This window comes from Chiloscyllium plagiosum, unplaced genomic scaffold (assembly GCF_037043375.1).
Source record: "Chiloscyllium plagiosum isolate Xiang-an unplaced genomic scaffold, Cpla_swu_hap1 HiC_scaffold_10, whole genome shotgun sequence".
Lineage (NCBI taxonomy): Eukaryota > Metazoa > Chordata > Chondrichthyes > Orectolobiformes > Hemiscylliidae > Chiloscyllium > Chiloscyllium plagiosum.
In genome coordinates this window covers 62,446,878-62,468,970 of record NW_028270148.1, presented here as the reverse complement: position 1 = coordinate 62,468,970, position 22,093 = coordinate 62,446,878, and the positions used below count along the sequence as shown (strand labels likewise).

At 40.9% G+C, this 22,093-nt stretch overlaps 1 protein-coding gene across 11 annotated transcripts in view; it reads left to right on the top strand.

Annotated features, from left to right (window-relative positions):
• The window catches only part of ccdc88ab (coiled-coil and HOOK domain protein 88ab), a 399,202-nt gene that overhangs the window by 146,643 nt on the left and 230,466 nt on the right, over positions 1-22,093 (top strand). For all 11 annotated transcript variants that reach the window (XM_043696005.2, XM_043696000.2, XM_043696008.2 and 8 more), the window contains exons 9-12: positions 11,115-11,196; positions 11,707-11,865; positions 11,951-12,097; positions 16,605-16,749. In XM_043696005.2, the coding sequence (XP_043551940.1) occupies positions 11,115-11,196; positions 11,707-11,865; positions 11,951-12,097; positions 16,605-16,749 (533 nt within the window). The remainder of the gene's footprint in view (positions 1-11,114; positions 11,197-11,706; positions 11,866-11,950; positions 12,098-16,604; positions 16,750-22,093) is intronic.

Sequence of the window (22,093 nt, the reverse complement as noted above, 5' to 3'; positions counted from 1 at the left end):
CAACTTTCAAAACCTCCTTCGTATAGCAGGGAGACCAGAATTATAGGCAGTATTCTAAAAGTGGCCTAACCAATGTCCTATTCAGCTGCAACTCCTGTACTCAATGCACTGACCAATAAAGGCGAGCATACCAAACACCACTTTCACTATCCTGTGGACACCACTTTCAAGGAACTATGAATCTGCACTCTAAGTATTTGTCAGCAACACTCCCCAGGACCTTATTATTTAGTGTATAAGTCCTGCCCTGATTTGCCTTTCCAAAATGTGGTACCTCACATTTGTCTAAATTAAACGCCCATCTGCCACTCCTCGGTCCATTGGCCCATCTGATCAGGATCCCGTTGTACTCTGAGGATTTGTTTATTCCTTGCTTTTATTTTGTTTGCTGTTATGTCCTTTTATTATTTCATTTCCTTCTATTTTATTTCATGTTTGTGTCCTCAATAATAGTTTTGGTGAGTGTTGCGCTGTAGCTTTGGGATAAAGACCTGTAGTAGCAGGTTTCAGCCGCTAGAGGGAGTTTGCGCCAAATATGGATGATGTCACACCAGCACTGGCGTGGCATTAAAGTAAAAAAACTGTAGAAGCAACTGGCCACTGCATAGATGGAAGCTTCACTAGGGTTAGAACTTCACTTTTTTAATGCTTTAAAAATGTTTTTTTTTAAAACGGGAGGGCTCAGTTGTTAAACTGACAGTGTCCTGTAACTGCCATGGTTGCTTTTCAGTCAGTAGGAACCCTTTTAGCTACTAATTTTGTTTTCTTTTAACTGCTGTATCTTAACTTTCATGTCAGGAAGCTGGCTGAAACATTTCTTTCTTGAAGTTGTAGAGGACCTTTTGTTGGTCATCTGAATGCTTTGATCCAGGACTTCTTAATCTTCAATGAGGATTCTTTTATAAGTAGTTCTGTTGCTTGCTGCTATCATGACATGAGGTGTGATAACTGATGGTCTTCATTTATCATGATGTGATGCTTATGTTAACTACCTTAATACTGTATACGATTGAGACATTGACCATGTTGTGCTGAGGAATTCAGTGAACTTTAACTACAGCACTTAGTATCATTAGAATCACAGGCACTTTGTGTATCTGGCGTCAAGCTAAGCAATTCACATGTACTATAGTAAAATTCTTGTCATACATTAGTGTGCAAGAGGACAGAGCTCTGTAAGATGGGAGACAGAAACCTTTATTCCAATAGGTCAGAAATGATGGTATGGTAATGACATCATGCTGTCTCTTAAATGTATATTCCATATTTGATGTAAGACAAAACATGACACCTATTCTCTGCTTTTTGTCCGTTAACCAGATCTCAAAATGTATCAGTATGTTCTCCCCAATTTAATGTGCTCTAATTTTTGTTTACTAACCATTTGTGTGGGATCTTATCAAACGTTTCCTGACAATCTAAATCGACCACAATCACTAATTCACTTTACCTACTCTGCTGGTCATCTTTTCAAAAAATTCCAAGATTTATTAAACATGATTTCCTGTTCAGAAATCCATAATGACCCTGCAAATCCCACTATTATTTTTGAAAAGTTCTGTTATCACATCCTTTGTTATAAATCCTTGCATTTCCCAATGTTTGATATGAAGCTAATGTATTTATAGTGGTGTTATATTTGACATCTTCCAATTTGCAGTGGCTAGTTAAAAGTCTGTACAATTTTGCAATTTGATCACCAATTTTCACAACCACCTTTTTCAACACTCTGGAAAATAGTTTGAGGATTTATCAGTTTTAAGTCCCATTAATTTCTCTAGTACATTTATTTACTTATGACTCCTCAAGCACATTAATGTCTAGGTATTCCATTATTTTTGGGAGCTTTTAGTATTCTCACCCATGAAGACAGACAGACAATATTTGCTTCGTTTCTCTGCCATTTCCTTATTTGCTTTTGTACATTCTCTTCATTGCTCTTGTAATGGGCTCTCATTTGTTTTTATTAATCTTTTCCTTTTTGCAATCTAGTAACATTTACAGCTCATTTTTAATGACTTGTTTTTGTTTTGATTCTCCTTTGCAGAATTTTAAGATGGTCCAAAATCCTCAGACTTTTCTTTTTTGCCACTTTATACATTTCTTCCTTTAATCAATTTAATCTTTAGCCAGGTTTAAAGCCCTTACTAGGCTTTTGTGCATACATGAATGTATTTTTATGTTAGCCTTAAGGTTAGAAATATGCAAAGTGATAGCAGTGTTTTCTTGTCAATAACTTAGTCTCCAATGTTTGGGTTTCAATGGGGCCAGTTAGCTCCAGACCTTACTTATAGCCAAGGTGCAAGAGAGCTGAATTCAAAGGTTAAGATGAGAGTTAAACACTAAACAAAAAAATGCAGATGCTGGAAATCCAAAACAAGAACTGAAATTGCTGGAAAAACTTAACAGACAGCATCTGTGGAGACAATGCACAGTTAATGTTTCACGTCCAGTTATTTCTGTTTTTGTTTAAGATGGGAGTGACTGTTGTTGGCATCAGTGCAGAATTTTTCTGATCAAGACCGATAGAAGCCTTCATTGAATTAAAGTCAATAGCAGTCACTGGTTACTCTGAAATGGCTACAGTTAAACCTAAGAAAAATAAAGATGATTTTGAACGGTGGAGCACAATGATATCAGACTCAGGACTTCTTCAAAACAGGGTCTGAAGCCCAACTCTTGCAGATGTTTGCCAATTATCTCAGATAAAGTCATTAATATGCAGTCATTAGCGCACTTTCTTAACATTTTCAACGTTGTATTCCATTTATGCTTCAGTTGATGAGGACGAAAGTGGTCAATTACAGCAAGACTTGGACAATATTTGGGCTTAGGCTGATGAGCAATAAGTAATTTTGATGTTACACGGTTACTAGGTTATGATCATCTCTAGGAAGATAACGTCAAACCATCTTTTTTTTGTAAATATACTTATTAGCAAATTTTTTTAAACTTTACAAACATATAAAATTATTGAAAAATACAATCAATAACAAATACCAGTATAATAAAAAGAAAACAAACTCAAAAACAATACAACTACTGTCTCCTAAGTATTAACCTACCCTCTAATACAAAACAAACCCGAACACTGTGCAAAGAAAAGCAAAAAAAAACAAATTACAGAACAGCTATGCTCGGTGTAAAGCTCCCAAACAGAGGAACGGAAGCATTGTATATATACCCGTATTAACTCAGGCGACCCCTCTAGGGCCCAGAGCTTGACAAATCTAACCATCCTGGTTAAACCAATGCCCTAGTTAAGACAACTGACAAATCTGTTTCCAAATAACTCCAGTAGGGCTGCCATGTCTTTATAAAAATGGTCTGTTTTGTGGTGCACCATGTTTGTAAAAACGTCCAAGGGAATGTGTTCCATAATTAACTTCTGCCATCCCAGCGGGTTCTCAGACACCCAATTCATCAGAATACTTTTTCGTGCACAGTATGCAAGAATATTAAATAGTTTCTTCCCATGCCTATCTAAAGATGGTAAATTCGGTAGACCTAAGAGGAGAGATACCGGATCTACTTTGACTTCAGTCCTCAATACCCTCTCTCCCGCCACAGCGCTCCGGTAAACACGGAGCCTGTCGCATGTCCAGAAGCAATGGGTAAGAGTACCTAAACTTATTTTACATTTGGGGCACACAGAAGATGCCCTTTTTTAAACTTTGCCAGACGGTCTGGTGCCAGATGAACACTGTGCAGCACTTTAAACTGCGTAGCGCATGTCCTGTTATAGATTGAGATCTTTCAAGCATTCTCACATATGTTCTCCCATGTTTCAGAAGAGATCTCAACTCCTAGCTCTTGCTCCCAGAGCTCACATAACTGGTTAATATCCTGCCAGGCCCTGCCACCCAGCAGACGATAGCGGGCACTAAACGAAAGGGTGCTTGTGGAACGTAGCAACAACCTCTCTGTATCGGGCTTATAGGGCTTAGTGAGAAGCGTAGTCATCTTCTGATGAAATCCCTAACCTGAAAAAAACGGAAAAGATCTCTGCTGGGTAACCCGTATTTGCACCTCAGTTGCTCAGAAGACATCGTAACCTCCCCCTCAAACAAGTCTCCCAAATTAGAAACTCCTCTCGCTGCCCATAGTTTGAACCCTGAGTCCGTCATCCCTGGTCGGAACCCTGGCATGCCAACTATAGGTGTAAGTGGCGAAGTCTTGGATAAACAACCCTTACTCTGATGTATCGCCCTCCAAGCCCTGACTGTACTAATGACAATGGGGTTCTGGCAGTGGTCCAAAACTGTCCTCATCTTATCCATGAACAACCGGTTAATAAGAGGGCACTTTGCTTGGGAGGCCTCAATATCCGGCCATATTGAGCCTGGATTGTTACCTACCCAACTGCAGACAAAGGACAGCAGGGAACTCAATTGATACCTTCTGATGTCTGGGAAATCAACTCCTCCCCCTCCTTGAGGCAACTGCAATTTAATGATTTAGATGAGGCGCCGCCCACGATGCCAGACCAAGGAACCAAACCAACCCATAAGCTTCCGCAGGGTTGACCGGGGAAACATTATAGGGAGCATAGGATAAAGCAAATGAGGAACAACATTCTTCTTAATGAGAGATATTCGGCCCAGCCATGAAATTGGAAGAGCCTCCCATCTCTGGAGATCTCACCTAATATTATCGAGCAAGTGAACAAATTCAGTCCGAAATAACAGATCAAACTTGGGGGTAATAAAAATGCCTAGGTACCAGAATCTTGCCCGTGACCACTTAAAAGGGAACTTAGGGCCACCTTCAACTTCTGGCACATCCTTAAGGTTCCCCAAAGGCATAGCCTCTGATTTTGCAAAATTAATCTTATATCCTGAAATAGCCCCAAATGAATAGATACATTGTATCAAATAGAGTACAGAGGTCATTGGGTTCAATAAAAACAGAAGGACATCATCCGCATACAGTGTAATCTTGTGTGTCTTTGATCCCACTTCCGGAGTGGTTATATGGATATTCTGATGAAAGAACCTCCAACAAAGGCCAATCACCAATGTAAACAACAGCGGTGAGAGGGGGCAGCCTTGCCGACTACCCCACCAATCGTAAAGTTCCCAGACTTCACCCAGTTGGTGATGAACATGGCCAGAGGGTGGCGATATAAAACCTCCACCCACCCCAAACTGTTCTAAGACATAAAGATGTGGCCATTCAACCCGGTCAAATGCTTCTCTGCATCTAAGGAAATCACCAACCCCTGAATCGATCGTTGCTGACAAACTTGGACCACATTCAGCAACTTTCTAATATTATTAGAGGACCTATGGCCCCTTATAAAGCCTGTCTGGTCCTCTTTAACAATATTAGGCAACACCCTTTCCAATCTCAGCGCCAGGATCTTGGACAGAATCTTAAAATCTGAATTTAATAGAGAAATGGGCCTGTATGAGGCACAATCCTCAGGAAGCTTCCCCTTCTTAAGAATTAAGGAAATATTAGCTTCTCTCAAAGATGGTGGTAGGCATTCATGCATATAGGCATGACTGTACATCTCCAACATTTGCTCTGATAGAATCCCTATAAACTCCATATAAAACTAGACCATCAGGGCCAGGCGCTTTCCCACTTTGAAGTTGCCTAGCTGCCTCCTGTATTTTCTGAACTGTTAAGGGGGCATTAAGGAGAGAGACCTGTTCCAAGGTTACCCCTGAGATGTCCAGGTTCTCAAAAAAAGGTCTCCATTTTAGCCCTCCTATCTTTGCAGCCTTCAGACTGATACAATTTAGAGTAAAGCTCTGAAAAGCCCCATTAATCTTTTTAGCATCGTATGTAAGGACCCCAGTGCTGTCTCTGATTGCAGTAATGGATTGGTGAGCACGCTTTTTCCTAGTCAGGTACGCTAAATACTTCCCTGGCCTATCCCAATATTCGAACAGCCTCTGTCTAGCAAAAGCAAGTTCTTTCTTTGCATTTTGTGTCAGTATTGAATTCAAGGCAGCCCAAAGAGCCGTGATCCGCTGTAGCTTAGTCACTGAAGGCCGCACAAAATGTGCTGCCTCCGCGGCTTTCAACTGCGTCTCAAGTAGACGCTGCTGTTCCTCCTTCTGTCATTTCTGGCTAGTCAAATAGGAAATAGCTAATCCCCTAGCAAAGGCCTTAGCAGTCTCCCATAGCATGGGCGGACTACTAGCCGTGCCTGAGTTGATAGTCAAGAATTCCTGAAACTCCTTCAAAAAGTATTCCACAAAATTTGGAATGCTTAAGGAGAAAAGGGTCCAAACGCCAGTGTCGCAAACCTAGCCCTTCACTCTTGGCCTTAACCTCCAAATATACTGCCACGTGATCAGAGATAGCTATATTCCCAATTTTACAACTCATAATCGAATCCAGAAGGGCCGAGGGAGCCAGAAAGAGGTCAATCCTCGTGTGACATTTATGTGGGTTGGAAAAAAAGGTGAAGTCCCTGCCTGTAGGGTGAAGACATCTCCAAATATCCACCAGCCCCAACTCCTCGCATAAGTCAACCACCTGCTTGGCCTGCGAAGAAATAGTTGGGGACCCACAAGACATCCTGTCCACTGTCGGATCCAAAAGACAATTAAAATCCCCCCCTATAATAATGTGCCGTGTTCCAAAAGCACTCAACTTAGAGAAAGCACTAATCAAAAATTTGAGGGGATGCACCGGAGGACAGTAGACATTTAAAATGCCGTATTTCTCCCCATGTATCAGGGCTTTAAGTATCACAAACCGTCCCTGCTCATCATTCATCTGCTCTAACAATGTGAATGGAAGATTTTTCTGGATAAGTACCGCCACTCCCCTATTTTTAGTAGTAAAGGATGAAAAGAATACCCGGTCATAACCCCCCTGTTGTAATTTCAGGTGTTCCCCATCATCAAGATGGGTTTCCTGCACAAAGCAAATCAACCCTTTCTCTCTTAAGGCTAGAAAGCACTTTTTTCCTTTTAATAGGTGAATGACTTCCCTTAATGTTCCAGGTGCACCATTTAATAAGACACTTAGCCATATCCCCTTTCAGAGACCCTTGAACCCCTCTGAGAGAGAACCCTGCTTACAAAGGGTCGAGCATAAGTAAATAAACTCATAGAATTGAAAATCTATATACACAAAAACTACTCTATCATAACTATAAACAACTATTACTACCAAAAAACTACAAATAAAACCAACTATAGAACCTAGAATGGAAGACTCTTCCCCCTGCCCATAGGGGGCACTTACCCTACCCATCCTGTCTTTCACAGCTACTTCAAACCCGGACTGTGCCCCAGCCTTAGGCCAGAAAAAAAAACAAGGAGATGATCCTTAACTCAACAGGAAAAAAAAGACCAAGTCAGAATGAGCACTCCACCCATCCCTGGCTTCATGTCACCCCTACTTGTGACCAAAAGAGAAGCAGAACAAATAAAAATAAAGAGGGGGAGAGACACCAAAGAACATCGACAAAATTTCCCATCAGAAAATCCGGTTATTAAAAAAAATAGGAACAACTTATTCCAAATTCTTTTTCCCCCTTTCCAAAAAGGAAATTATTAGGAAGAAAGAAAGGAATAAAAAAAAAAGGGAAAACATGGGGAAAGATAGAAAAAAGAACAAACATTAACCATATTCTTCAGGCCAATCCGTCTATTTTTAAAGTGTCCACAAAGTTTTTATCTGCCGATTCAAATGTATAAACTGAGTCCTTGTGGCTGAAACGAAGTACTGCGGGGTATATCATGGAGTACTGGATGCTCAGGTTCCTCAGCCTCTTTTTAACTTCATCGAAGGACTTCCTCTTTCGAATTACAGCTGTTGAAAAATCCTGGAAAAACATGATTTTTGACCCCTTGTACAGCAGTGCCTGCAGATCTTTTCCCAGGGATCAAGAAGCTTCTATGACTTTTTAACTTGTCCTTATGTGACTGGAAGTGCACAAGGACAGAACGGGGGCGCTGCACTGGGCCTGACCTGTGCACTGTAACCCGATATGCTCTTTCAATCTGAAGCCTGCTGGACTCTGTGTGAAGGCCCAAAACCTTTGGCAGCCAGCTTTCAAAGAAACTGAGTGGCTGCTCACCTTCAGGGGGCCGGACTATTTGGAGATTTATCCTCCAACCTTGATTTTCAAGGTCGTCGATATGGTTTCGCAAGGCCCGCACCTCTCGCTCCAGCACCTGGATCCGACTGGATGAGGATTCCATCGCAGCTTTTGAGGCCTTGGTTTGACCCTCCACCTCCTTCATTCTCTCCGAGGCCCTGGATCTCCTGCTCATGCTTCTGCAGCATGGATGTGATAGGTTGGACCTGGGCACAAATCTCCTCACGGATTTCCTCAATCGCAGCCGCAACTTTCAAGCTAAGTCTCTCCATCGCCACAGCCAATTCCTGAGAGTCTGTCAGGTCCCCGGGAGGGGGCGCGGTTCAGGAGATGTTGCTGTTGCTGCAGTCTCTGGAATGCCTGATGCTGCAGGGCAGTGTCCTCCCTGCTGCTGCTTGTTTGCTCCTTTTCCCTTTGGCATCCTTTCCACTCCCAAATATTAACAAATATGTGTTCTGTAAGGTTTTAAACTATTAATTCCACCACATAAGTTGGCCAGGGATGGCAAAATGCACCGGTATGCCTTGGCTGTTAGGCAGAGATGTCCACAGCAGTTCTACAAAATCTCCGCCATCTTGCTTCGTCAACCATCTTTCTTTAACATTCAGTAGTACTACCATCATTCAATTTCCCTCAGTCAACATACTGAGGGTCACTATTAACCATAAACTGGATTGAACCACATCCATGCTGTGATGACAAAACAGGTTAGAAATTCACCGACCTGTGGTGAGACTTATCGTTTACCTCCACTGAAGTTTTTCCACAATCTACAAGATAGAAGTCAAATGAGTGAGGGAATACGTGCAGCTTCAAACTGCACTTGAGGCGTGACACAAAGCAAGATGAAGTAACCTGCTTGATCAGTTCACCTTACATCACCACCTCATAATTGATTAGCAGTATGTAGCATTTATAAGATGCATTGTGTCAAATCATCATGTCTCAGTTTGGTAGCGCATTCCAAATGCATGTCCTCTACCTGCTGTAAGAACAAGGGCAGCAGGATCATGGAGACACCAGTACCTGCAAGTTCCTCTCCAAGTCCCCCATCATCCTGAACTGAAAATCTATTGCTATTCCTTCATAATCACTGGGTTAAAATCCTGAAACTCCCTCTGATAGCACTGTGGGAACACCTTTAGCAGGCAGCTCTAAGTTAAAGAATGCTGCTCACCATCACCTTCCCAGGCAAGGGGATTTGGCAATAAATGCTGACTTTGTTATTAGCAGTGAAGAGGGTTACCTCAGATTACAACAGGATCTGGACCAGATGGGCCAATGGGCTGAGAAGTGGCAGATGGAGTTTAATTCAGATAAATGCGAGGTGCTGCATTTTGGGAAAGCAAATCCTAGCAGGACTTATACACTTAATGGTAAGGTCCTAGGGAGTGTTGCTGAACAAAGAGACCTTGGAGTGCAGATTCATAGCTCCTTGAAAGTGGAGTTGCAGGTAGACAGAATAGTGAAGGTGACATTTGGTATACTTGCAGGTAGATAGGATAGTGAGGAAGGCATTTGGTATGCTTTGTTTTATTGGTCAGAGTATTGAGTACAGGAGTTGGGAAGTCATGTTGCGGCTGTACAGGACATTGGTTAGGCCACTGTTGGAATATTGCTTGCAATTCTGATCTCCTTCCAATCGGAAAGATGTTGTGAAACTTGAAAGGGTTCAGAAAAGATTTACAAGGTTGTTGCCAGGGTTGGAAGATTTGAGCTATGGGGAGAGTCTTAACAGGCTGGGTCTGTTTTCCCTGGAGTGTCGGAGGCTGAGGGGTGACCTTATAGAGGTTTACAAAATTATGAGGGGTATGGATAGGATAAATAGGCAAAGTCTTTTCCCTGGGGTCGGGGAGGCCAGAACTAGAGGTCATAGGTTTAGGGTGAGAGGGGAAAGATATAAAAGAGACCTAAGGGGCAACTTTTTCACGCGGAGGGTGATAAGTGTATGGAATGAGCTGCCAGAGGATATGGTGGAGTCTGGTACAATTGCAACATTTAAGAGGCATTTGGATGCGTATATGAATATGAAGGGTTTGGAGGGATATGGGCCGGGTGCTGGCAGGTGGGACTAGATTGGGTTGGGATATCTGGTCGGCATGGACGGGTTGGACTGAAGGGTTTATTTCCATGATGTACATCTCTATGACTCTATTTCAATCTCTACATCTGCCTTGAATGTCTTCTTCTATAATGGGCCTTCATGATAATGATGTCTAGTACTTAAATTTTATGCATTACTTTGTCTGAAATGGCTTCTGCTTTTTTTGTGTCTCATATCCCAGATGTCGATTCTTCTTCCTTAAACAGGTTACCCGGGACAGTTTCGTCCAGGTGGAAGTACGCAACTGACAATTAATTCCATCTCTGCTTGTTTCACAAGCCCTGAGGCAGTTTCGTCTCTAACCATCTACCTACCCAACATTGGATGACCTGAAAGTTTAATTCAGCTTACTGTTGGCAACTGAAGGCATCCTTTGTTGTTCTTGAGAGGATTGGCCATTTTCATACAAAAACATTTAAGCTTTTCACTGAACAGCCAAATATGTAGTCTTGTATGCAAGATAAGGCTGAACACTAATATATTGTTGAACACAAAGGTTATTTGATCTATTTTGGTTAGAATCTTTTCTAAATTATAGTATATTGTGGGAAATAAGCTGTTATTTCTGTTATCAAAGTTTCTTTCTCATGAAACAGTGTGTTGGTGTATTGCTGAACTCGGATATTACAAAGTCAAAAGGACATGAAGCAAATTGAACATAGAAAAAAATGGCAGTGCACTTCAGAGCAATTGAGAGCAGAAAGACGTGGCTTAAAAAACTTATAAGGAGTTCATGGTCCATAATACACAATCCATTTTTGTTTCACAGTTCAGTTACGAAAGCATATGTTAAACATGTTTGGCATTTTTATTTTTACAATGTTCACGTACAGAATTTTACAGATTTGTTGGAGATGTATCAGCATTGTAATCTGTTCTGTGACCATTTATAAATAATGCAGTCTTCATTTTGTTTTAAGTTTTAAATTCTTTTATTTTGAGGGAGGAGAAAACCGAGCAATTGTTGGATTATAAACAGGAGGTGGAACAGATGGAAGTTGAAGTAAAAAGACTTCAGCAAGAGGTGTGTATGTGGTACAAATGTAATTTCCAGATTAACTGTGTGCCACTGTAAATGAACTGTAATTAGTATAAGAGCTGAAAATGTGTTGCTGGAAAAGCGCAGCAGGTCAGGCAGCATCCAGGAGGGAGCAGGAGAATCGACGTTTCGGGCATGACCCCTTCTTCAGGAATGCGCTTTTCCAGCAACACATTTTCAGCTCTGATCTCCAGCATCTGCAGTTCTCACTTTCTCCTGTAATTAGTATAAGCATTGTATTCTTGGAATATGAATTGTCGGTTTCCAAAATTCATGTACTTTTGCTGTGTAGCATTATTTAACAGAAATTAAAATTTTCCCAATCTTGTCATAGTATACTAAAATTTCTCGTTAAAACATGAAATTGAAACCTTCTGGCTATAGATTATTGTTAATTTAGCCACTTTAGTCTTTATGTTATGAAAACTTGCTCATGACTTGCATAAAATAATTGTTTTCACTACTGTGTTCTGAAATTAACTATCTACTTCCCAGAACCTGCAACTTCAGTCAGATGCTCGTTCTGCTAGGGCATATCGGGATGAACTTGATTCATTGCGTGAAAAAGCAATTAAAGTTGAAAAGCTTGAAAGTGAAGTTATACGGTACAAAGATCGACTGCATGACATAGAATTTTACAAAGCAAGAACTGAGGTATGTTGTGCTATAGAATAAATGCCAGTTAATATTTCTTTCTGCAGTAGAATATCTTAATATTTTTAGTATTTAAAACTTTCAGGAGTTAAAAGAAGATAACAAAATCTTGTTAGAGACAAAAATAATGTTGGAAGACCAGCTTGAGGGAGCCCGAGCACGTTGTGACAAATTGCATGAATTCGAGAAAGAGAATCTGCAGTTAATGGCTAAATTACATGATATGGAGATGGTAGGTGTAATTTCTTGCAGGATTGTTTGTTAAATATGCATTAGTTGCATGTATGTATTAAGAGATCTTGCTTATGACAGATCACATGATTGACAGAAAGAACTCTGGTGGTGGTGTTCTGTTTGTGTGTGGATGCTAAACTTCTTGGAAAAATGAGATCGAAAAAATAAAGGATTAGTAGATTTAATCGATAGAGAATGACTTGAATTTCGGTGATATTGTGCTCAGTATATAGAATTATACAAACCAAATGATAATCTTATCACATGACCTTGAAATAATGACAAGATAACAAGATAGATTGGAAGATAGCTACAGATTATAAAATCTACAGTTTTATTAAACTCTACACAATATTAAACTTCTCTGGCTGACAGAACATGGGAACTCTTATTGGAATAAATGCTTTCCGTTTATGGTAATAATTTGAACTCTAGAACAGAGGTAATCTTGTTGAAATTTGTAGCTGACACTAACTTGGGGTGTAGCTGAATATCTGAACGACTATGCCAAAGTACAGGAAGACACTTGCAAAGTTGTCAGTGGATAAAAGGTTTCAATATTGTGAAGTGAGAGTTGCTTAATTTTTGATGGAAAAGTGAAGAGGTGAATCAAATGCCCATACGTTATATATGGTTGCCAGTACACAGAATAACCCAGTAGGACAAAAAACAGCAAAACTGGCAATTGAGTCAAAAAGCTGAGAGAACCACAGATATTGGAAATCTGAAACAAAAATAGAAATTGATGAAAAATCTCAGCAGGTGTGGTAGCAATTGTGAAGAGAAATCACACTTCAGTCCAGTGATCCATCTTCAGAATGACATATTGGTCTGACATGGTATACATCAAAATGACCAGTGTGAATAGGATGTTCACTTCCAAATATTACTTTTTTACCAATTTTTTTATCAGCCACAGTAACAGAGGTGAGAGGGGATTTGGATGTTACTATGGATTTCAAATTGGCTTAGTTTTCAATAAGGACAGCATAGTTAGGATGTGACCAGTAGGCAAGGCATTTCAACAAAGCAATGCCCCATTATCCTTCCTTTTACCCAGTAAGTCTTTCCCATCTCCAACTTTCTTGTATTGTATAACTAAATACATTTCATAAATACTTCATTAATGCAAATGATTTAGGATTGGGTTGAGTTTATAAGAAGTATTAAATAAATGGTGGGCACAAAGCCTCAGTTGCACTGAGAAGGTTGAAGTCATAGCGATGGTCAGAACATCAAGGTGATAGATCCTCAATCCTCAGGCTTAGGGGACAAAGTCCTAGTAGGAAATCTAAAGGCAGAAAGCAAGGAATGCTGATTTTTTTTTTTAATTGACAATTCACCAGATATCATCAGTGAATTAGGAGCAGTAATACACCGTTTGACCTAATTAATCTACACTGTTATTCAATAAGAATGTGGCTTTCATTCACTTCCTTGTCGGTTCGTCAATATAGACAATCGACAATAGATGCAGGAGTAGGCCATTCTGCCCTTCGAGCCAGCATCACCATTCATTATGATCATGGCTGATCATCCTCAATCAATATTCTGTTCCTGCCTTATCCCCGTAACCCTTGATTCCACTATCCTTAAGAGCTCTATCCAAATCTTTCTTGAAAGTATCCAGAGACTTGGCCTCCACAGCCCTCTAGGGCAGAGTATGCCATACACCTACCACTCTCTGGGTGAAGTAGTTTCTCCGCAACTCTGTTCTAAGTGGCCTACCCCTTATTTTTAAACTGTGTCCTCTAGTTCGGGACTCGCCCATCAGCGGAAACATGTTTCCTGCCTCCAGAGTGTCCAATCCTCTAATAATCTTATACGTCTCAATCAGATCCCCTCTCAGCCTTCTAAACTTAAGCGTATACAAGCCCAGTGCTCCAATCTTTCAGCGTAAGATAGTCCCACCATTCAGGGAATTGACCTTGATTCTCTTCTCAATGAAAATTATTTTCAACTCGGATGCCATTATACTTGACCTTTTACCCATCTTTCAAGCCTTCCAGTTTTAGATCGTCTGTGCTTGCTGACGCCAGTGCATGTGCACTATGTGCTACTTTAAATCATGCATGCATATATAATTCTGGGGCGGCGGTGGGGTGGGGTGCAATGTAGCCCAGAACCTGGGATAGATAGACACCTGGTAGAGGGGTGGGGATGGGGGGGGAAGAGCTAGAAGAAAGGGATAGAAGAGTCGGGAGGGGGGTTGTGGGGGTGATGCTCCTGGGTCCTAAGCTGACCCCTGTCCCCACTCTGGATGATTCCTCCTCATCCTCCTCCATCTCCATTCATGAACACTCTTTCAAAATTGCATCCATTTTGTCTTTGAAATTGTATGCTTGCCTGTTTCAGAATTAGCGCCCATGCGTAGTTACCCAGTTGTGGCTGTTAATAAACACTCCTGTTTAGGTATCACTACTACTTGTCTCTGTCCACTTTCATGGGCCTCTCTCTAGGTGGCATGTTCTATCTATTGTTGTGAAATTGAAGGCATGTACTATACCTTTAAAAGAGAGAGAGAGAGAGTGCTGTTCTGAACTGAAAGATTACAAACACCTGTATACAGAAGGAACCTCAATTATTTGAATTTCGGATTGTCCGGACAAGAACGCAAGGTTCCACTGCTTGGCTAAACTATCTTATCTGACATTTGATTACCCGAACGAAATACTCCCTGCCCATGTCCTTCGGATAATCGAGCTTCCTCTGTGTATGACTAGATGGCCGTCCCAGAATGCACTGGAAAATTGAAAATATGTAACATTTGGCTGTGAAATACATAACTGTGCTTTGATTGCTGTTTTGACAACAATTCGAATTTAACCTATCAGTTTAAATTATGCTCCAGGATACTAAAATCCAATCGAGTTTGAATTTATTGTTTTGTCAACATTGGACCAATGAGACAATCTGATGATGGGGTATAAGAATATGGACCATATTGAAAATTGGCCAGACAGCACCTGCCACAGAGAGAGAGAGAGAGAGAAAAAAAAAAACTACCATAGAGCTAACTGCCAATCTAACATCTTGTTCTCAAAGAAATGAGAAAACACTCTCTCTATCAAAGGTACCTTTTCAAGTGAAACATACTCTCAGTAAAAAGAAAGAAGATGATCCAGGAAGATCAGCAGCAGGAAGTGGAGACATAGAAGATGATAGACTGTGGTTTTGAGATTAAGTTAATATAATTTTAATAAGTGTCTAATTGGAACAGCGTAGTGTTATAGAGTTGGAGTCAGATAGTAAGCAGTTAAGAGAAAGGGGGCTTGGAGTTGTGAATAGTTTTGTTTATTGTTCACTATTTGAGTTAGAAAAATAAATTGATAATTTATTCTTTAAATAGTAGGATTTCGGAGTTTTCCATCACTCACATTTTAACAGATTACGAAGTGAGGTGAGCTTTTCTGGGTGTTTGGTTTAATTAACAGAGGGGTTCGACCTTCCATGTTGTAACACTATATTAATTTCATATTTATAATTTAATTCTTTGAACCTGTGGGCAAGTTTTATTTTAATTTATTTATCAAATGTTATTTAATTTTTTGCAGTTTTAGAAATTTAATCTTAAATATGCTTCACTTTTAGTTCTAATGAGTCTTTGAACTTTATATAATTTTTCTCCTCTCAGAGCTTTGTTGTTCACTTATTTCTGTTGCCAAGTTCCCTTAGGCCATTTATTCCCCTTATTTTCCACCCATAGCTAGAATCTTGCCTTTCCCACTAAATATTTCATAATGGAAATGTAGGAGAGGGGAAAGGGGAATCGAGGGTTATGAGGAATAGGCAAAAAGTAGAGGTACGGTGACAATCAGATCAGGCATGCACTTATTGGTTGAGCATATGGCCTATTATTCTTATTTATTATTATCCTATTTGTCTTACGATCTTACAGTTTGTATTAAAGGAAGTTTAGACTGACAAACATTCGACTTAAGAGCACGTGTTTTTAAACATGGTCCCATACAAAATGTAATTTTAAAGACTTAACATATGAACATTTCCTGTACTAACGAATATTTGCTTTGCATTGTGCTGCAGTATGGGTACAAATCAACTTGCGAATGGACTCCAAAATGGAACCTGTTCGCAACTTGGGAAATGCTTGTAAATAAAAACAATATCCTAGCATGATGACTGTGACGTAAGTAGCATTATACAAATATCAGGAAAAGGACAATTCCTGTCAGCAAATTGAACCTCTTTGAACCAGAGGCGTGTGTTCTATGAATTTGTAGTATAAATGAAATATTTGCTAATAAAATAATATCTTAGTCACATTGGTGTCTTTACTTCATCCACTCAAAAATTGGATATGTTCTGTATAATATATATAAACTAGACAGGAAGTGCATATTGTAAAATGTATTATGGATATTTCATTAATTATAAATATAATGCGTCTTTGTACAAACATCTTTACATTCTAATTTAGTTCATAATCTATCCCTCAACTACAAAGTGCTACTTAGATTCGTTTGACGTCTGCTTTTTCAATTAAGGTGCGTGACACAGATAGAAAGCGTATTGAGGAGTTAATGGAAGAAAACCTCACCCTTGAAATGGCTCAGAAACAGAGCATGGATGAATCATTACATTTGGGTTGGGAACTAGAGCAGTTATCCAAGACCACTGAAGTGTCTGAGGGTAAGCGAAGTTATGTTAAACTTGTTACGTTGATTAATACTTTTTCCAGGTAATATTTGTTCACTTCATTGGAGCCATTCCAGAAAATAAGTTTTGAAACATTTTATCAGAGACTTTGGTTCTGTACTGTTCCATTGATATTAGTTTGCTAACAATGCTGTTACTAGGATGAGCATGCATTCTAATACTAACTTAAAATGCTAGAAATATTTGGCAAGGTTTGCAGAAGTTCCTAAGAGAGAAACCGAGTTAATGGGCTGAATGTTCTCATAATTTGGCTAAATATTTTTCCAGGGAGTTTCATGGAAGGTTAACAGCCATGGTCCATACTGACTCTTCCTTTTCAATCATCTGCTGTTCACGTCATTAATTATACATCTGGGTTCAGTGGTTTCATTCTTGTTCAGTCGTGTTGCAGCAGAAGTGGAGGTGCTCACCACTACTGGGACTTTTTAGCATTTAGCCCACAGGTATCATATTAACACACACCAGCTGCTCACTATTTCAAATGCTGCAAGCCAGAAACTGCCCTTCATGTTTAGATTAGATTAGATTACTTACAGTGTGGAAACAGGCCCTTCGGCCCAACAAGTCCACACCGACCCGCCGAAGCGCAACCCACCCATACCCCTACCTTTACCCCTTTAACCTAACACTACGGGCAATTTAGCATGGCCAATTTACCTGACCCGCACATCTTTGGACTGTGGGAGGAAACCGGAGCACCCGGAGGAAACCCACGCAGACACGGGGAGAATGTGCAAACTCCACACAGTCAGTCGCCTGAGTCTGGAATTGAACCCGGGTCTACAGGCGCTGTGAGGCAGCAGTGCTAACCACTGGGCCACCGTGCCGCCCAATGTTGTGGTGCTTAGACACCATTGCTTAAGCACATGCCTAGTAAGAGAAGCTGGCACCTTGTTTCTCCAACAGGTACTCCTAGTGGTTTACAGTAGAGGAATGCTATTTCCTCCAAAGGCCAAAAACTGCCAAAAGGGGCCACACCACTAGATGCATCCAGCCTCAGTGGAGATAGCCTGTGGTCAATGTAGTTTCCAGGGTGAAAAGAGAAACCCATCAGTGTCACAGGAAGTTTAACAATGTTTAATGCTTTGCAAAGGTAAGTGCCACAGTCTTCTCTGTGCTACCTCACCATTATTCTAACCATGCCACTGCACAGATTTTGGCTAATGGATTACAACTCTAACTTTTGCATGTAGCATCACCACTAATGGCTGTTATTACCTTATCCTCTGAAAATATATGTCCTACTCACCTTTCCTGCTCCTGCACCACTGCTGAGCTCTTCCAACTACTTACATCCCACACAGTTCTTTTTTTTTTTGTTGCATTGCAGGACAAACTGTTGTACACCAGGGCAGGCTGAGCAACAGGAGAATATTCGGTCTCTTTGATGAGAATGTTTCAAAATGCCTGGAGGGAACTATGGCTGCTCAAGTGGGAATGTTATGATTTCCATATCTAGGCAATCAAACCAGCTTTATTGCTCTGTGCCATGCTGTCACCTACCACCACCACTGTCAACATATTCTTAAGATATTCAAGCTTTCACCCTTGCCACACAATAAATGGTCTCTCTTATGCAAGGATCAGCAGCACCACACAGCCTTCAGTCCAGAGGGCACAGGTCCTTTACCCATCAAATCCTCTTCTGCCTCTGAGGAAGAAACCACAGATCTCTCGGAGGATGCACAGGCAAGGTTTTTGCCTGCACCCTCTGCCAGCTCAGAAACTTCTACCCCAGAGCTTTCTAAATTCAGGAGCACATTCTGTTGAACGCATTACTGGCATGTCTCTGCAACTGGTCGAGGAGAAATGCCTCAGGTCACTGGCATTCAGAGGGCTGCCTAAGACTAAGCACCTGTTACATCCCTTTTTTTTTCCTTGTCATCTCACTACTACATGAAAGGAACATCCTTTATAATAGCCTCAAAGATATGAGTGGACTGTCCAGGGTATGTTTGTGGCTAAGAGCCCACATCTGCTGAGGGTATCCTGTTCAGATGCTGGCTCACCCTCATCTGCAACTTCCATGGGATTGAAGTTTGCAGGCAGGATTGAGTTAGAGAATCCAGGCACATCCGGACTGACCTGAGTTGAATCCTTTTAGGACCCCTGCCTGTAGTTCCTCCTCTGTCGGGTACCTGCTGCCACTTTCTCTTTCAGCGGAAGGGCACTGTGAGTGAGGTCAACGTTCAGTGTTCCCCTCTTGCCCTGCCATTGATGCTGTGCACCAGTAGCTGGAGTGCAGGTCTGTAAGCATTTTCAGTAGCCACTAAGCACTCTATTGGACTTGCATGGCAGCTACCACCCTGCCCATGGTCAGATGCCAGAGCTCGCATAATACTGATAACGTTGGTTGACTCCTCCAACCTTCAATCCAGTCTATCCAGTGTCTCCCAACAAACCTAACTGCTGCTCTAGTGACTGTGTTTGTGCGTTTGCACCAAGTTATTAATGGCCAACATCATGGGGTTACCTTCTGTGTGAAAGCAGTGATATTGGAAAAATTAACTGCCTGGACTTGGACACTGACCTTGTCACGAGTAACAGATGACAATGAGAGAACTTGGACAAAGTGCATTTGTAACATCCTAATCCATCTGTGGATTGAAAATTGGGAGGTTCCGCAGAGACCTCTGGAGGATCCTTTGAACGAGCCAGCATTAAACTTAAGTGCTGCTGTTACCTTTATCGCCATCAGGATGGGATAACCTCTTTCTCCTTCAGAGTACAAGTCCTGCTGCATCAAATGGCAGAGTTTCATTACAGTATTCTCAGGACATCCTCAGCCTCCACTTCCAGTGTACTTTGGTCATTGGAGGAAATTATAGTGAGGATAGGATATTCTGGCTGTCGTCCTCAATATCCTGATAGGCTTCTCCCTCTGGTGGCTGTATAGATGCTAGGCTTGCTGATGCCTTTTTAACTCCTGACTTCTGCATTGTTTATTTACGACAGTGATGATCGTGGTAGCACCTGTCATTGCTGGATCCATTTGCAATATGTACACTGATTCTATGTGGAGAATATCAGAAACAGTGCAGCTTTCAGTGATGGGATTCCTGAGCAGTTGCACAAAAGAGAAATGAAACATTACCATAGGCTATGTGCTATGGTATGGAGACCTTTCAGAAGTACGGCAAGGCAATGTTCTGTATGTGAATCTGTGACATATTGCACCTTTTGCAGGTGTATGTATCACAAGCCATATCACAAAGAGCAGTGGGATATTATAAATGGGGCAGGCCAACTTTTTGCTTTGCCTGGCCTCCACCATGCAAATCACCTAAGCAATATAAGTCCATGTTCTCTAGTACTTAAAGTTGTCTGTAAAAGGAGAGCAGCTCCAATGCTTTGAGACCTTTGGAGTGTGTTTGTGAATGTGTGAAAGCAGATGACATTTTATTGCTTGTAAGTTAAAGGAGCAGCACTTCTTTTTGATTAGGAATTTGACAAACTTTTGGACTGAACATTAAATTGAAGAATTTCAGACTATTTCTTTGTCCCTATTTTGTTTTGGGTCACAGCTTTATTTAATGATTCTGCCATTAGCATACACTCTACAAACATCTTTTGTTTCTTACCCCATCTTTCTTTAACTGAGGCCTTCATTTGTTTTGTCAATGAATATGTTTTACTTTCCTTGTGGATGACAAGGCTCTCGACTGTGCATGTTCCATTTCTGTGCTTTTGCACTCACCCCTTCACTACTTTCTTAGAACTAAATAGGATTCCTGAATCATATTAACTGTGTTTCTCTCTTCATAGATGCTGCCTGATTTGCTTCGTTTCCAGCATTTGCAATATTTACTTTTTGAATACGTTACCTAAATATTAGAAATTGAAGGAAACAAGGATTGCAATGGGGTAGTCCATTGGAATGCAATTCATGACTTCGTAGACTGATGCACTTGTGTCAGTGATCCCTTGGACCATTCAGTTCTCAATTTATAACTACCCGACTACAGAAAAACAACAGTGAAGGAGAAATGGAAATTTGGTTCTGGGTGGCACTTACACAGGTTCCAGTGATTTGGATTTAGTGCCGAATTGGTGGAAGCAAGTTTGCTGTCAATCAAAGCTGTAGAACATAGAACAGTAGTAGGCCATTTAACCCTTCAAGCTTGTTCTACCTTTCCGTATGAACATGGCTGATCACCTTACTCCGTATACTGTTCCTGCTTTTGCTCTGTACCTTTTTGATCCTCTTAGCTCTAAGACCTATATCTAACACCTTGAAAACATTTCGTTTTGGCCTCAATCCCGTTTTTGTGGTAGTGAATTCCACAGATTTCACCACTGTTTGGGAGAAGAAATTTCGCTTCATTCAGACCTAAATGACCTAATGCCATACCCTTAGCTTGTGACCCTGGTTCTGTAATTCTGGTCATCAGGAACTCCTTCCTGGATTAACCCTGTTCAGTCCTGTTGGAAATTTATAGATTTCATATGCAAGTGTTCGTGCGTGCGCACGCATTACCGCCCACACGCGCACGTGTGCGCGCACACAAACTAAAAGTGTAACTGATTCTCATTAGACATAGGCCTGCCATCCCTCAACGGTCTGCTAAATCTTTGCTGCACTCCCTCAAACTAGAGTATCCATCCTCTGATAAGGGGACTGTATCAGCACACACTACACTGGTGTGGTCTCACCAAGATCATGTGCAATTGCAGCAAGATATTCCTGCTCCTGTACTAATTCTCTCACTATGAAGGCCAACATACCGTTTGCTGCCTTCACTGCCCGTTGCACTTTTATGCTTGCTTTCAGTGACTGGTGTACAATGACACCCGGGTCTCATTGTACCTCTCCCCTTTCCCAATCTATCCCCATTCAGATAAGTGACCCCCTTCCTGTGTGTGCTACTAAAGAGCATAACCTCACATTTATCCATCTTGTACTTCATCCACCGTGCATTTGCTTGTACTCAACTTGTCCAAATCACATTGAAGTATGTCTGCATCCTCCTCTCAATTCACCCTCCTACCCAGTTTTGTTTTCTGCTGACTTGGAGATATTGTGTTTAGTTCCCTCATTATTAATATACCATTTAATACATATTGTGATTAGCTTGTGTCCAATCAATAAACCCTGTGGTACTCCCACTTGTCACGAGCTGCCACTTGGAAAATTACCTGTTTCTTCCTACTCTTCATTTCTTGTCTGCTGGCCAGTTCTCTATCCATGTCATTATGCTATTCACAGTCCTATGTGCTTTAATGGAGAAATTTACTTTAGGGAAAGTAATGATAAAACATTTAATGATATTGCCTGATACTTGAACTATTTATACGATATACACTGAAACAATTAGAA